This window comes from Microtus oregoni, unplaced genomic scaffold (genome assembly GCF_018167655.1).
Source record: "Microtus oregoni isolate MIOR12 unplaced genomic scaffold, Mior012 000031F_ref0000149, whole genome shotgun sequence".
NCBI lineage: Eukaryota > Metazoa > Chordata > Mammalia > Rodentia > Cricetidae > Microtus > Microtus oregoni.
In genome coordinates, this window is record NW_024543090.1 from 21,849,471 (window position 1) to 21,864,369 (window position 14,899).

The window sequence follows — 14,899 nt, forward strand, 5'->3', positions numbered from 1 at the left end:
GCTTAAAACACTTCAAGCCTTTGTACCAGAGGGTAGCTTTTTTTTTTATATTTATTTATTATGTATACAATATTCTGTCTGTGTGTCTGCCTGCAGGCCAGAAGAGGGCGCCAGATCTCATTACAGATGGTTGTGAGCCACCATGTGGTTGCTGGGAATTGAACTCAGGACCTTTGGAAGAGCAGCCAGTGCTTTTAACCTCTGAGCCATCTCTCCAGCCCCAGAGGGTAGCTTTAAACTCCTGATCCTCCTGTCTCTATTTTCCAAGTGATGGGATTACAGGCATATGCTACCACATCAAGCTCTGATTTGTAGAGCACATACTCATACTGCTTTCTTCCTGGGGTCACTTCCAATACTTCTCACGCCCCTAGATTACATAACTGCTTGCACAGGAGAGTTTTTTTCTAATGGAGAAAGGAAGATACCTGAGAGGTAGGCACCTCTCAGAACTACATTTTGGGAAATGTGGCTAGAGAAGGCAGAGCTGTCCCCGTGGACTACATGATCCACTGCCTCTATGCCAGCCTACACCCCCTGGGAAGCCAGTAAGCTTGTTCCTTCCATTGATGCTAGGAACAACACAAGTGAGTTCTAAAGGCTGCAACCAGAGGTTCTCCAAACATCATTCTTACCACCAAATTATAGACTCGGACACTTGCGTCTGCTGAGCATGTGTACAGCAAGTTTCCAAATATCTGAATTGCATTCACTGCAGCTTGGTGTCCCTCAAAGCTCCCTTCTGTTGGCTCATCATCATCTCCTGGCTCTGAAGATATTTCTAGAAATCAGAAACAGGTTTCAGACACATGTCTGCTACAGACTAAAAAGATACTAAGTCAAAGTCATCACAACCATCTAGAGGATTTGAATGAAATCACTGAAAGATTCTCCTAAGTCCTAGCTCCCCAAGCAGAACGTCACAATTTTCAAAGTTCTTCATTGGGAAGACTCCACCAAAAAACAAGGACAACTTTAAAACCAATGAGGTCAGAAAAGAGAACCAGTTAAGACAGATGTGCGCGTGAGCTTGCAAAGTTCAGGACCTACAGACTTGGCGCTGTAACCTCTCACTTCAACTCCTGCCCTGTGTAAATAGGTTTAAATTGACTAGACTTCTAAACTCTAAGAACCCTTTCCCTGCAGCTACTTTTAAACAAACAGAACAATTACCTGAAGAGTTCTTGGATGCTTTTATGGAGGAGATCACTGTCTGAGTTTCTGCCACACTGAAAAAATAAAAGCAACAATTTCTTGGCATCTGGAGACCAGGACAGATGGTAAAACTAAAAATTTTCTAACTCAATTTTTCCACCTGAAATTTCTTTGAAATTTACAACAGTCAAAAGAGAAAACACCCCCCCCCCAAAAAAACCCAACTTCCAAGATTTGATTTTCCCCTGTTCATAACTTTTTTCACATAATTTTTGATTTATAAATTCTAAAATTCTACTTAGAAGAGAAAATGAAGCTGGGTGGTGCTAGCAAATGCCTTTAATTCTAGCACCTGGGAGGCAGAGGCAGGTGGATCTCTGAGTTTAAGGCCGCCAGCTTGGTCTACAGAGCAAGTTCTAGAACAAACAACTAGGGTTATACAGAGAAACCCTGGCTTTAAAACAACAACAACAAAGAGTAACTGAAAGAGCAGTTGTGAGAGCCAAAGGTACATTTTAGGTTCTAATTACTATGCCCTAGAGATCCGTGAAACAAAAATGCTTCTAATCTGTGAGCCCCCTGCCCAAGGACAGATGGTTCCAGAAATGCTGGAGGCCATTGTTTATGGGAGATTAACAAGCCATTCCCATAAACAAGTTTATTTGAGCCGTGTGCACTGGCTGTGCTTGATCGCGTGTGGGCTAGAGGTTCTTCAGGATGTATGCTTGCTCCTGATTGGATCTGATGGAAAATGCAATGGATTATGGGTTTTCCTTAGCCCTTGCCATACTTGATTCTGGGCCGTTTCCCAGGAACCTGGGTATGAACTTACCTGACAGGAACGCCATCCTTGTAGCGGGTGCCAAGCTCACTGGTAGAGCTAACTTCATCACAACCACAACGAGAAGCTTCTACTGGGTTTTGCTCTGCAGAGCTCCAGCTGTCTTTTTTTGATGGGCTGTCTGGTTTCTCTTCTCCAGATTCAGAAGAATCGATGGCAACTACCTCTAACTGAGGATTAGGGACTTCCAGGACTTCCAGGGAGGACTCACTGTCGGGCTCCGCTCCAAGAGGTTCTTGCTCCCGCCCAGGTCTGCTGTCTCCCCAGGTGGAGGTCGTCACTTTCCCCCCTTTAGCTACCTTTCCAGCCTTTGTCTTTCTTGCAGGCTTAGCAGTGAACACATCCTGTTCAGTGTCACTGTTCTCGGGAACATGGGTGGCCCTTAGCGTCTTCTTCTTCCGGAGTTTCTTCTTCTTCTTGCTCCCTCTAGTTTCTGCTGATGCCAGTGTGGATTCAGCCTGCTGCTCAGCTGGAGAGTGAGTCTCCTTCTCCACAGGGGTTTCGGGAGTGAAAGACTGCCTCAGAAAAGAACTGCTACAGGCTTCAGATCCGCTGCTGCCTTTGGCAGACTCTTCACCTTTGTTTACGCCAGGATGCTCAGGAGACTGGGAGGAGAGGGAGTTTTCTCTGCTTCTGGAATTTACTTGCCCCACAGGAGAATTCTTATCTCGGTTAGCCTCCAGGCAGCTTTCTGTGGACTCTGAAGTTAATGCTGCAGGGGTGGCTGGGTAAACTGGGAAGCTGTCACTGACCACTCCTGAATCAGGAAATCAAACAGAAAATCAGCTTCTGCAGCCAGGGACTGTGCCTACTGATTTCTCTTCTACTCTGAATGTTCACATATTTAATGGTATACAGGCTTTGCTTTGTGTGTATGCATGCATGCATACAAGGAATAAGCTCCAGTGCACACATGCCCAGGAACTTGTGTGGAGGTCAGAGGACAGCTTTTGGGAGCCATTCTTACTTTCTACCTTGCATGGAGGCAGAGAATCTCTTACTGCTTCTGCCAATGCACTGTGTACTTGAGGCTGGTCGATGCATGGACTTCTTGATTCTATCTGAGTCCCATTTTACGATAGTGTGCGGGATTACAACGTGGATCCTCAGCGTTTAAGAGTAAATGATTTCATCCACAGAACCTCCTCCTTAGCTCCCACAGACTAAGGTCAGATTATGGTCTATTATACAGTCAGCATGTAAACAAACAGACACTTATGGTGTAAGATGGACTGAAATACAGTTCTGAAATGTAGTTCTGCGGCAGTACTGACTTTGCCTAAAATGCAATCCCAGCAGCCTACCCCCTTAAAAGATAGGAAATACATAACAAAATATATCCAGTTAATTTTTATTAGATAATCTATTCAAAAGTCAGTATAATTCACTGCATAAATTGTATTTCTTTTTGCTAATTTTATTTGTGCATGTGGGCATGTGTGAAGGTCAGAGGACAATTTGCAGAAGTCTTTTCTCTCTTTTTACAGTATCGGACTGGGATTGAACCCAGGCTTTCTTCAGGCTTGAGTCACCTCACCAACTCTAATGCGTTATAGTTTTAAAAACCTAAATAAATCCCATAAAAGTAACTTAAAATTCAATATGACAGATCATAGACATTCGATACTAGCATCTGCATAAATACTGCAACAGGGCACCAATAGCAGAAGCTGAGGTAATTTCTCAAAAACTGTTTTTAGCTTAAGGAATCACACAATGCCTCTTTGACTTTTGGCAGGGGGAGCGTATGTGTGTGTACATACCATGGCGTAAGTGTGCAGGTCAGAGGACAATACTGAGTGTCAGTTCTTGCCTTCTACCGTATTGAGACAGGCTCGCTTGTTTTCTGCTGCTGTGCTTCATACTCGAGGCTAGCTGGCCTGCAAGCTTCCAAGTCATTCACATCTTGACCTCCCACACCAAGGAGTGCTGGGATTAGATATGTGCCACTGCACGCAGCTTTTTACGTGGGTTCCAGGGATCAGACTTGAGCTGGCAGGATTGCCTTGGCTAGTTTATGTCTGCTGAGCCGTTTCATTTGGACTGTCTGTTCTCTGACTGAGTGTTTAATATGATAAGATTTCAAGTAACGAAAACAGTTAAGAAGTTATTCTCAAATGTTAACCCGACAAGTGTTAAGTTCTGGCTCCTTCTCAACCCACATTAAGTTCCTGTTAATACCTGTGAACATCAGAACCCTATGGCCAATACAACCACTCGCCTCTCAGGTTTTTAATTAATCCTGGCTTACATCTGAGGTAATAAAGACAGTTAAGTGCTCAGAAATTCACAGTACACACCTTAGCACACAAACAGGGTGACCAATCTTAACCCGAGCATCAAACCACAAATGAAACCCTGTGGAAATGCCAGTGTGATGTCAATTCATTAAGCTCTGAGAAAATCAGGGAACAATGAAACTTAAATTACATTCTCTGAAACATTTTATTAGTTTCTTAAGAATTTACATTTATTTTATATCTATGTGTTCAGCACAGCTGTGCATGTGGGGGTCCGGGTTCTCCTCCTCAAGTCATCAGGCTTGGCGACAAGCACCTTTACCCACTGAGTCATCTCTCCGACCACATTCTCAAGTATTTGAAAATGACCCTCCTATATAAATTATGTCAATAAAAAAAAACTAACTATAATAACTACTTTGAGACGTAGAACAGATTAGGCTGCTCTCTAACTCAGAGATCCACCTGTGTGTGACTTTGCTCTAGCAGGCTTTATACAATGATGTATAGTTGTCTTCAGGATTGCCCTGAACTACAGAAAGGCTTACTCACTATTAGTCTGCAGTAATTCCTTGGACACACTGGAAGCAGGGCCTTGGGGCACAGCATTCATACTCCCCTCTTGTTCAGGAGACATGGGCTCTTGTTTAATCTGAACTGATGAGTCAGGGAGAGTACCATGGACTTGGAAAGCAGACGTGGTTAATTGGAGAGGGGTTCCAGTGGATGGTAGAGACACATGGGAAGGAGGCGGCTCCAGAAACCCTGGGAAAAGGGGAGTAGGCAGCAGTGGGGTCTCAAGAGAGGTCTGAGATTGACTGTTCCTTTGTTCTCGTGCTGTGAAGCTGTGGGGAGCCTGTTCTGCGTGCTCAGAGGGCTCATACGTTTCTACAACAAGAAACATAGACAACACATACAAATGCAAGAATGTCACTTGGAAAGTCAGTTTTTATTTGCTTTGTTTTGTTAGAAACAAGGTCACACTATGTAATGCTAGCTGTTCTGGAACTTATTATATAGACCAAACTGGTCTTGAACTCACAGAGATTCACTTGTCTCAGGGTCCCAAGGCTGGGATTAAAGGCACATATCAGCATACCTGGCATCCAATATGTATATTAAAGGTTACGAAATAATTTTAAGTTGGTCACGGTATTACGTGCCTGTAATCACAGCACTTGGAAGATGGAGACAAAGAATGAAGAGTTCAGCAGCATCATTATCTACCTACCAAGTTTAAGGGAACATGAGCTACATGAGATCCTGTCTCATAGAGGAGGCAGATCTCTGTGAGTTCCAGGCCAGTGTGGTTTACAGAGCAAATTCCCTGGACTGCCAGGGCTACATTGAAAGACCCTGCATTAAAAACAAACAAACAAACAATAAAAAATAGAAACAAATAAGAAATTAAATTAATAATGTGATAGCATCCTCCCTTTTAACTTGTCCAAACACAATGTAGACAACCAACAAAGGCAGAGAAAAAAAATCAAATATTAAATAGCTTATCCAAGTCATACAGTTACTAATGGAAGCCAAGATTTGAATTCAGTGCTTCTGATTCCTAACCAAAAGTCTCCACTGCTTCTTTTCCTTCTTCCATTACTGCAGTCCCACACTATTAACTGAAGCTAGGGCCTTGCCAATATCAAGCAAGCACTCAACAACTAAGCTATATCACTAATTCTTTTTACTCTCTCATTTTGAGATGTAGGCGGGTCTTGAATTCACTCTCTAACCCAGATAAATCTTGATCTCATGATCCTCCTGAGCAGGAGAACACAGGCCTGGCCACTCAGCCCAGTTGTTAAAACATTTTTGAGACGCACAGGCCTCTGGGTGAAACCCTGGAGACATGCAGGAAACTGTGTGACACTCCCATGGCTTCTTTGCTTTACCCGGGACAGAGAACAAAAGGTCACAATACCTTGTAATCCTTGTAGAATCTGTATTCTGTGAGTCCTCAGTGCGTTCATCTCCATAGTTATCTGAAAGGAAAATACTTTGCTAAGCATTCTCGAATCCAACACCAAGCTTGCCAGCGTTCCTAGTATTCTCCAGCTGTTACCTGCTGCTTGAGCATGAGCAACCTCTGAACTTCCACATAAGCTGTCTGTAGAGCAGCCCGCGCCTGCAGGAGGTTGTTATCCATGCACTGCAGCGACTTGTTCAGTTCTTCCTCTCTTAAGGAGATATTCAGTAGCTGGTCAACCTGAGAACGTTCTGTCAAAACAAAACAAAAGGGCTGGTTTAATAATAGTTCCTTCAAAGGTAGAAACACACGTGCTCAGCACGAACACATCTTTTTCCCCGACAGGTAAACAAGACTCATGGATCCCATAAAACAAGAACCAGAAGGGGACTTTCAGTTTCTACCCCCGCTTACTGTGTTTGAGATCTCAGCCCTAGAACGGATGGCTCTGGTCGTGTTTCCCTTTCTTCTGCTGTCCGTCGAGCTCCTCACTTAGGGCTTTGGGCGAGACCGAGCCTCAGACTACAGAACGTGCTTTTGAAACCATGTTCTCATCTGTTTCTTAGATTCAAACAGTTCCCTATAACTAGACTCTTGCTGGTTTTTGAGACAGGGGCTACATGGTCTCAGCTGACCTGGAACTTTCAGACCCACTTGCCTCTGTCTCTGTGGAGAGCTGGGATTAAGGGCACCAATCACAACTGGCCTATTTATGATTTTTGTTGTTGCTATTGTTGGGGTCTCATTACATAGCAGAGTTTGGCCTTGAACTTTCTAAGCATTTGATAACCTCCAGCTACTTACTGATCCTCCTGCCTCCACCTCCCCAGTGTGCTGAGGAGCACTTTTTGTTCTGTGACTGTGTTGCAGTTCTCTTTACGAAAGCTCCCCAATGAAGATGCTGAATAGAAACCTAAACGGACCCAAATCAGAGCCCGTTCTTTCTGCTACAAACTCCTTAATTCACATCAGAAAAGCAAACACGGAACCTCAAAAATATAAAGGTGAAGCCAGGTGAGCTGGCTCCCAGCTGCAATCCCAGCACTTGGGACTTGAAGGCAGAGCTACTCTGAGTTCAAGGCTAGTATGAGTCACAGGACAACAAAAAAAAGTGAGAGGGACACAAATTTAATTAAATTACCTGTTCCTTCTCATTCTAATTGGTGAAATTAGAATCAGTGAAATTTCCTGCCTATACATATATGCCTAGGATATAACTTAGCTTTCAGTTCTATATGGCATCATGTTTTCTTCAGCAGCAGCAACTAACATTGCAAGAAATCATACTTTTCTTCACTGTTTTTTTTTTGGTTTTTTGAGACGGGTTTCTTTTTAACAGTCCTGGCTGTCCTCAAACTCACAGAGATCCGCCTGCCTCTGCCTCCGGAAGTGCTGGGATTAAAGGCGTGTGACACTACTAGCATGCTCTTTTAAACAAGACCACAATATAAGAAAAACCATGTACGAGTCAGGTATGGTGGCACAAGTTTGCAATCCTGCTTTCCAGAGGCTAAAGCAGGATTGTAGCCCAGGCCATCCTGGGTCTATAGACAGGTGATACCCAGTGCTGAGGACTGAACCAGGGGCCTCATGCCTTTTAGGCAAGTAAGTACTTTACCACTGAGTCACAATTCAGTTCCTTTCTCAATAAAAACAAACAAACAAACAAAACACATACAGCAAGCCTTGTGGTATGCTCTAAGCTTGTAATTCTAGCACATGGAAGGCTGAGACAAGAGGATCTCTAAGTCTAAAGCCAGTCTTGACAACATAACGATACCTATCTCAAAGGCCAGTCTTGACTATATAGCAATACCACCTCAAAACAAACAGTAAGTACTATGAAGCAGATGTTCAGTGTTTAATGAGTGGAAATTGACATGTCAAATTATAAAAAAGCTAAAGTGCTATAGGGAACTTCTTGTGCTCAGAGATACAGGTAGAGCACCTGCCTAGCGTATATGAGGCCCTGGATTCAACCCCTAGCACTGCAAAAATAAAAACAATAGGCCAGGCAGTGGTGGCACACACCTTTAACCCCAGCACTAGAGAGGCAGAGGCAAGTGGATCTCTGTGAGTTGCAGGACACCCAGAGTTGTTAACACAGAGAAACCCTGTCTTAAAAAAAAAAAACAAAAAAAACCCCGACTCCAAACAAACAAACAAAAACAAAATAATTAAAACAATTATGTTCTGCTATAGAATTCTATAGCCATACCTTTCTTTCCTTTAATTTTCCTCCTTTTATTTTTTCTCTCAAGACTTGGTAGTTCAGGGGAAGATCCATCCTGAAGAGAAAGAATATTGAATATTGAATATATAAATAAGGGAAATTCTGCAAGAGAGGAACAAAAGGAATGAGTTTTAAGATAGCCATATGATACCCTTTGCTACTGCTATCATCTCTGAGAGAACAACACAGGCCTTGTGCACAACTCAACTGTTAGCTGACTTAAGGTTTTTAATACAAAGCCCAAAGGTCAAGTGCTTTCTGGTATAGATTAGTACAGCCCACGTGCCCAGCCTTCCATGTAGGTAAAATGACGTGCAGATGAGACAGGCAGAACCAAGGACATTTTAATTGATTTCGTCATGGCACAGGTTCCACTCTAAATTTCCATAGTTTCCGACAAGAAGCTAAACTACCTAATAGGCAAACCTCAAGATAATGGCTTTTCAAAAGGGTAGACCTCAAGCTTCAAGAATATTTAAAATCACGAACAGTATCTTCTCTGGCTTAGAGAAGCAGACTCAGGGCTTGAAGTAGGTCTAAATCTGTTAATCACTTCAGTTTCAAAGGGAGGGGGTGCAGTATTACAGACAGTATGACCACAAGCAGCTTTTTGTTTTGTTTTGTTTTTCCAGAGAGGGACCTTGGAACAGGGATATCACCACCACCACCACCATCATCACAGAGCCAGAGGAGTACAAGTTGGTTAAATGAAGGCAAAGTGTGTTACACGACCAGGTGGGGTACTACAGATGAAAAACAATTACAAGGACTCAGCAGTCATTACACAATGTCCATGTATACGCACTCTACCACTATCCAATCTCTTCAGCGGTAAGCCTTCCAGCTTAACCACGAGTCCCACATTCGCACACGCCTCTATGAAAGCAGAGTGAGTTTCGCCTGAAGACGTGACCTCTCCTTAGCCAGGTGAACCACTGCTTTGGAGATGACGTCAGGTTTTCCTGGTACTGTACATTCGTATCACATTACATCTAGCTTAGTGGAGCTACTCAGGTGAGGAGCCAAAAGGATGAAGGTCAGGAGTCTTTTATATTCTACTTCAGAGCAAAGGAAACTACATCCAGATAACCCAATAAAACTCAGTTGAGCCTTTCTTATTAATATTCAAGGTCTTCACACAAGACACCTTACAAAAGCACGGGGACTCATACTCACCCCGGTGGCTCTTCGCTTCTTTCTAACACTGTGCCCATCGTTCTGCTCAGCACCTGAGGTACAGCTACTGTCAGTGGCTGCATCTGCTAGGCTGGAGATTGCATGAACTGAAGATGCATTTGATGACAGTGAGTTTCCCTCTCCACTGCTCTCCTGGGCACAGTGCTCCAACGATGGTGTAGACCTCTCCTGGCTGTGCAGCTCTCTGGCTGAATGCATGAAAGGCATCATGGGATCAGATGGTAACTGTGCACTATGTCGCCTTTGGGTAGGAATGTTTCCAACCCTTTCACCTGTTCTGACAGAGGGAGTCAGAGGTGCCACTTCCTGATCAAGATACATGGCTGCCTTTTGACTCGGGGCAGCACTCAATGTGTTACTAGGTGAAGCAACCTGCTGGGGTTCATTTTCTTTGCCGGTACCTTCCTCACTAAAGAAGGTATATCCAGGAGCCCTGTCCACGATCACGCTGCTTTCAGAAAGGCTTCGTTTTCTTGCCAAGCCGGAGGATGTGGAAATGGAAACACCTTCCCACTGGAATCCTTCAAGTCTGGACAGATCAGGCTCTTCATCTAAATCCAAGACTTCCTGTTCATTTTGAACCAAAGGTACCATTTCTATGCCAAACCTTTAAAAAGGAAAGAGAGGAAAAAAAAAAAGGGAACAAATGAGATGCGGCTGGGGAGGAGCACAGAAGGGGAGGAGCACAGGAGCACCACGTAATGTGGTAGGTTACAAAGGTCAGTTCCTGCAAGGGATTCAGAGAGGAAACACACACTGCAACGCCACAGGCACTAAAACAGAATGGTACACAGTTACAGAGTGCACACAAGTTAGTAACATCTGGGTTGCCCCTCCCCACTCAAATAGAGCTTTTTCCATAATAAACATCTTAAAAACAAAGAAACCAGTTTACCAAGCATTCACAACCACTAAGTATGCCTCTCTATGCTTTACCACACCATTCACTATTATTCAAAGGCCTAAGAAAGAAAAATTAATCAGCAAGAACAGTAAAGACCCTGAGCCTGGAGGGTCACACTTATACTGCTGCAAAATTATGGTTTTTAAAGTAAGCAAAGGTATGTCGAACACTCTTTGACCATTCAGAGCAGTACCTCAAAACGTGACGAGAGCTTAGGAGAAAGCACTCTGACCCTGTCTGTACCCCCGAGCCGAGTGACAGGCGGCAAGAGCAGATACAAGGAAAATTTTACCATTGGTTCTAAACATTGAGGTTCAGAGGGAGATACCACGCTCTGGTCCATTTGAACCAAAGTGACAGATTTCTGATGGCGTTTTCCTAGGTCCATAGTGAGCTTCTCAGGTGTGCCCCATCTTTACTGCACTGTCAGGAAAGACTGTCACATGTGCCAGACAGGGGCAGTCACGGTTTGATACTGAATTAAAGAAGACATCTACAATTGATATTTTTGACATACATTTAATTAAGTAGAACATAAACTCTCTTTTAATCAAGGCCAAACGGCGGTACCCTTCAAAAGAAAGCAAGGACAGATACTGAAGGAGGCACACACCTGGGTAAACCTTTGCCCAGCTCTTGCTTTTTCTTGGTTACTTGTTGAATGACCTGTTCCCAGTTGACATTTCTCCTTGACGCATTTAGAATCTGTCGTAGGGTTGGCTTAAGCCCAGACTCCTTCTCTGTTTCATTCTTTCGGTGGCCGCTAATATTCCGAATCCGTCGAGCACTATTGAGGTTTGGCTCTGGAAGATGTGTTCCAGTTTTGCTCTTCAAACTAATGTGTCGGGTTAGATCTCTCTGGAGCGAGGCAGGAAAACCAAGTTTACTTAGATCTGGCAGGAGTGTGCCTGGGGGCTGATTACTGATATCACTTTTCTGAAGCTCTGTGTCCAAGCTAGCACCCTCGAAGCTCTCTGTTTCAAAAGGTCCATCAGATTTAACAAGGTTGTTATCCTGTACACCTTCTAGAGAGGTCTTCAAGTCTAGCAGTAAGCTAGAGTGTGAACTGGCTGCTTCTGCTACCTCTAACTCGGCCTCTTTCTGGTGAACTGTGGGATGGTGTGGGGAGGTGGAAAGGGTCCCAGATGTGCCCAGGACCTGGCTCCCTCGCTCCTCACCCGCAGTGTGAGCACTACAGGATGCGGCCTCTGTAGCTGCCAGATCTACTGCTCCACTTTTTACGCTGTGCTTTTCTGGATCAGATGTGGCACCATCAATTTCAGCCAAGCGCACCTGACACTCAACATTTACAGAGTCTTCTGCTGACTCTTCTACACTCCTACTTTCTTTTACTCGGTTCTCAGGCCTTTTGGGCGTGCTAAGGAGCGGCTTCCGCGGTGTTTTGGAACACTGGAGTGCCTCTTGAGCTTTCTGCGATGTGTCATTTAACTTCTGGTCAGGTTCCTTTTCAGAGCCTGACACGGTTTTACTCCCCTTTAAAACACGAGGGCATAAGTCATGTGACTTGGGTGAGTAGAAAGAACCATGGCTACCTTCTACAGTGGATTTGTTCAAGAGATATGAACGATCTCCAGGAGAAAAGGATTTTGTTTCATTGTTTTTTGAGCGGTTCTTTAAACTATGTTTATGAGGGCCTGGTTTAGGAGTTGGAAGTGAAAGGAGAGGGGATTTCAACAATGGACTCTTATTTGACTTCCGATGTGGTTCAGACTGTTCAGTAATGGGGCAAGCTCTCGCCGCCTCACAGAAAGCAGTGCCATCAGGACCGGCTTTGTGACTGGGAGATCCAGGACGCACTTCCTTTTGTGTTTTTAGCATCGTTTTATCAACGGGTTCTTGCATTCCTGCAGTTATTAAGCTAAAATTAAAGAGAGGTTTATCTACCACTTCTGACTTGTTGCCAGTGGCTTCTCTGAGGGCCGACTGTAAATTTGGAGTCTTCTGGGAAGGATAAGGTGCCCAGCGGCGGAACTTCTCCCTTGCTGTGTTGCCGTTCTTTCCATTAATTTTTGAGGCTGCTGTGTCTGTCTGTTTAGTGGTCTGACTTTCCCGTTGCTCAAAATTGAACTCGAGTAAGCCTTCCGAAGGGAACTGGTCACTGGCAAACCCCTCGGCAGGACCTCTGTATTTGCCAGCTTTGTCACTGTCCTGCCACTGCCATTTGTATCTCTCCTGATTGTACTTACTTGGCTTATTAGGTTTTTTGTTCCACATCTTGGTCATGTCTTCCATTTGATAGTTAGAATTTCTGTTTCTGCCTTGTTGAAATTTGTCTCCAGTGCCATTGTAATTCCAACTATTTGTACCACGCACACTGGATTTCCAGTTTCCGTTACTGTTGTTCATGTGCCAGCTGGAAAAGCCACCTGTTCCTTCAGAATGCCAACTGGAATTCCTTCCTGTACCATTATAGTTCCAATCCACCACCCCATTGTTTGAATGCCAACCTCCAGAGTTGCTGTGATTATGGAACCACGCTGATGAGCCCCTTGCAGCACCTTTATGCCACCCAGAACCTCCTCTTGGCCCACCGCTATTCCTCAAATGCGGAAAGCTGCTTTTTCTGGTGGTATTAAAGCTGTCCTTTTCCCATTTCCAGTCCCGCTGCGGAGGTCCACGGTGATGCCTCGCTGGCTGGCCATAGCTCTCTCTGTCTTGGTAAGGGGCTCGGTCTTCTCGTCTCCACTGGGGTTGCCTGTCATCTGAGTTTCTTTCTTGGCTGTTACTGGAAGGCTCATTTTGTCTGAAAGAAAAACAGTTTGTCATTATGGATTTAATGAAATTCTTATAAATTCTTTTTTTAAAAGGCATAACCCACTCAAACGCTCCTGCTCCTCTCCTCTTCTTCAATTACAGAATGGGCCTGCTTTTACACCTGTAACCTAACAGACTATCTTCCCCTTCATCCTAGAAATATTAAAAATTGGATACATTTATACTGTTTTCCCTCCCTGGCTTCTATTGGGTTTTCTGTGGTGGGTGGTTAATGTTCTAAAATTTTGTTCCTATTATCTTAGCATTTTTACATTGTGCGGCTCTTTTCCAAATAAGAACAGTTTTTCTGTTTGGAATAGGCTTAGAACCAAGCTGAAACAGTGAATTAGGTCACAAATAGGAGTAAACAGCACATGCTAAATAAGAGTTCCCACAGAAGCTACAAAGAACTTAGGAGCTAGAGGCATTTTACGAGCCTGCAGCTGATCAAGCTATTCATGTTAGATAAGGAGTCCACAAAAAAGGAGGGTGTTTAACATCACAGCAGTAAGTAAAACCATTTCTCTACAGACTGCTCCTGTGTCTAACATCCCAGCACACTAGGTGCTCAAAACATCAGGGAATAAAGTGAGCTAAAGTCATGCAGATTAATTCATTAACACTAAGTACTTCATCTGGGTCTCCTCATGAACTCTGATAACCCAGAGACATACATTTACTACTTTAAATGGAGAGGCGGAGTCACACCAACACAGAAGGTAGAGCAAACCCTGAATCCTGACTTTGAACCTAAGAAGTTTTATACTAACCACTTAGGCCTTGATCTAATAAAAATTCACAACAGTTTTTATAGTTGAGTTTCTTTCTCTAAACTGGACAGAGGGCTGGAGAGATGGCTCAGCAGTTAAGAGAACTGGCTCTTTAGGGCTCAATCCCCAGCACCTGTAAGGCAGCTCATTAACAACATCTGTAACTCCAGTGCCAGGGGATCTGACACTCTCTTCTGGCCTCCATGGCACCAGTCATGCAAGAGGTGCCTAGATATACATACACCTATACCACATAAAATAGTAAAATCTTAGACTGGACATGGTGTACACACCTCTAAACAAAGCACTGGGATGCAGAAGTAGATGGCTCTCTGTGAGTTTGAGGTCAGCCTGGTCTATGCAGTAAACTCCAGGCTACTAAGGCTACATAGTAAGAGTCTGCTCCAATGAACAAAAAACATTCTTACATTTTAAAAACTGACCTTAAATGGCTTAAAAAAAAAAACATTGATTGTGTGTGTGGGCACGGCACTGAGCATGTGTGTAGATCAGAGAACAATTCATGGGAGTCAGTTCTTTCCTTCCTTCATGGGGGTTTTGGGGATTGAATGTAGGTTGTCAGGCTCGACTATAAATTCCTCTGCCCATAGAACCATCTTCACAGCTCTTTTGTTTTTGAGAAAGAGTTTTTCTATGTAGCCCTGGAACTCAGAGATGTGCCTGCCTCTGCCCCAAGCGCTGTGATAAAAGCACCGCCAGGGCCTGGCTATCTTGACTGGCCTTTAATGCCTGTAGTATGCTGGATACAAATCAGTTCCTTTTTTACAAGATAAAGTTAAGAAATTCATCTA

The 14,899-nt window shown here is 43.9% G+C and overlaps 1 protein-coding gene across 5 annotated transcripts in view; it reads right to left on the bottom strand.

Moving 5' to 3' along the window:
- Znf106 (zinc finger protein 106) overlaps positions 1-14,899 on the bottom strand; it is a 56,056-nt gene that overhangs the window by 15,429 nt on the left and 25,728 nt on the right. For 2 of the 5 annotated variants that reach the window (XM_041679259.1, XM_041679258.1), the window contains 9 exons: positions 11,156-13,306; positions 9,618-10,245; positions 8,427-8,496; positions 6,305-6,459; positions 6,164-6,224; positions 4,789-5,124; positions 1,988-2,753; positions 1,174-1,229; positions 636-781 (listed from right to left, as the gene is read on the bottom strand). In XM_041679259.1, coding sequence (XP_041535193.1) covers positions 636-781; positions 1,174-1,229; positions 1,988-2,753; positions 4,789-5,124; positions 6,164-6,224; positions 6,305-6,459; positions 8,427-8,496; positions 9,618-10,245; positions 11,156-13,306 — 4,369 coding nt within the window. The remainder of the gene's footprint in view (positions 1-635; positions 782-1,173; positions 1,230-1,987; positions 2,754-4,788; positions 5,125-6,163; positions 6,225-6,304; positions 6,460-8,426; positions 8,497-9,617; positions 10,246-11,155; positions 13,307-14,899) is intronic. The other 3 variants (XM_041679262.1, XM_041679261.1, XM_041679260.1) reach the window with 2 other exon arrangements.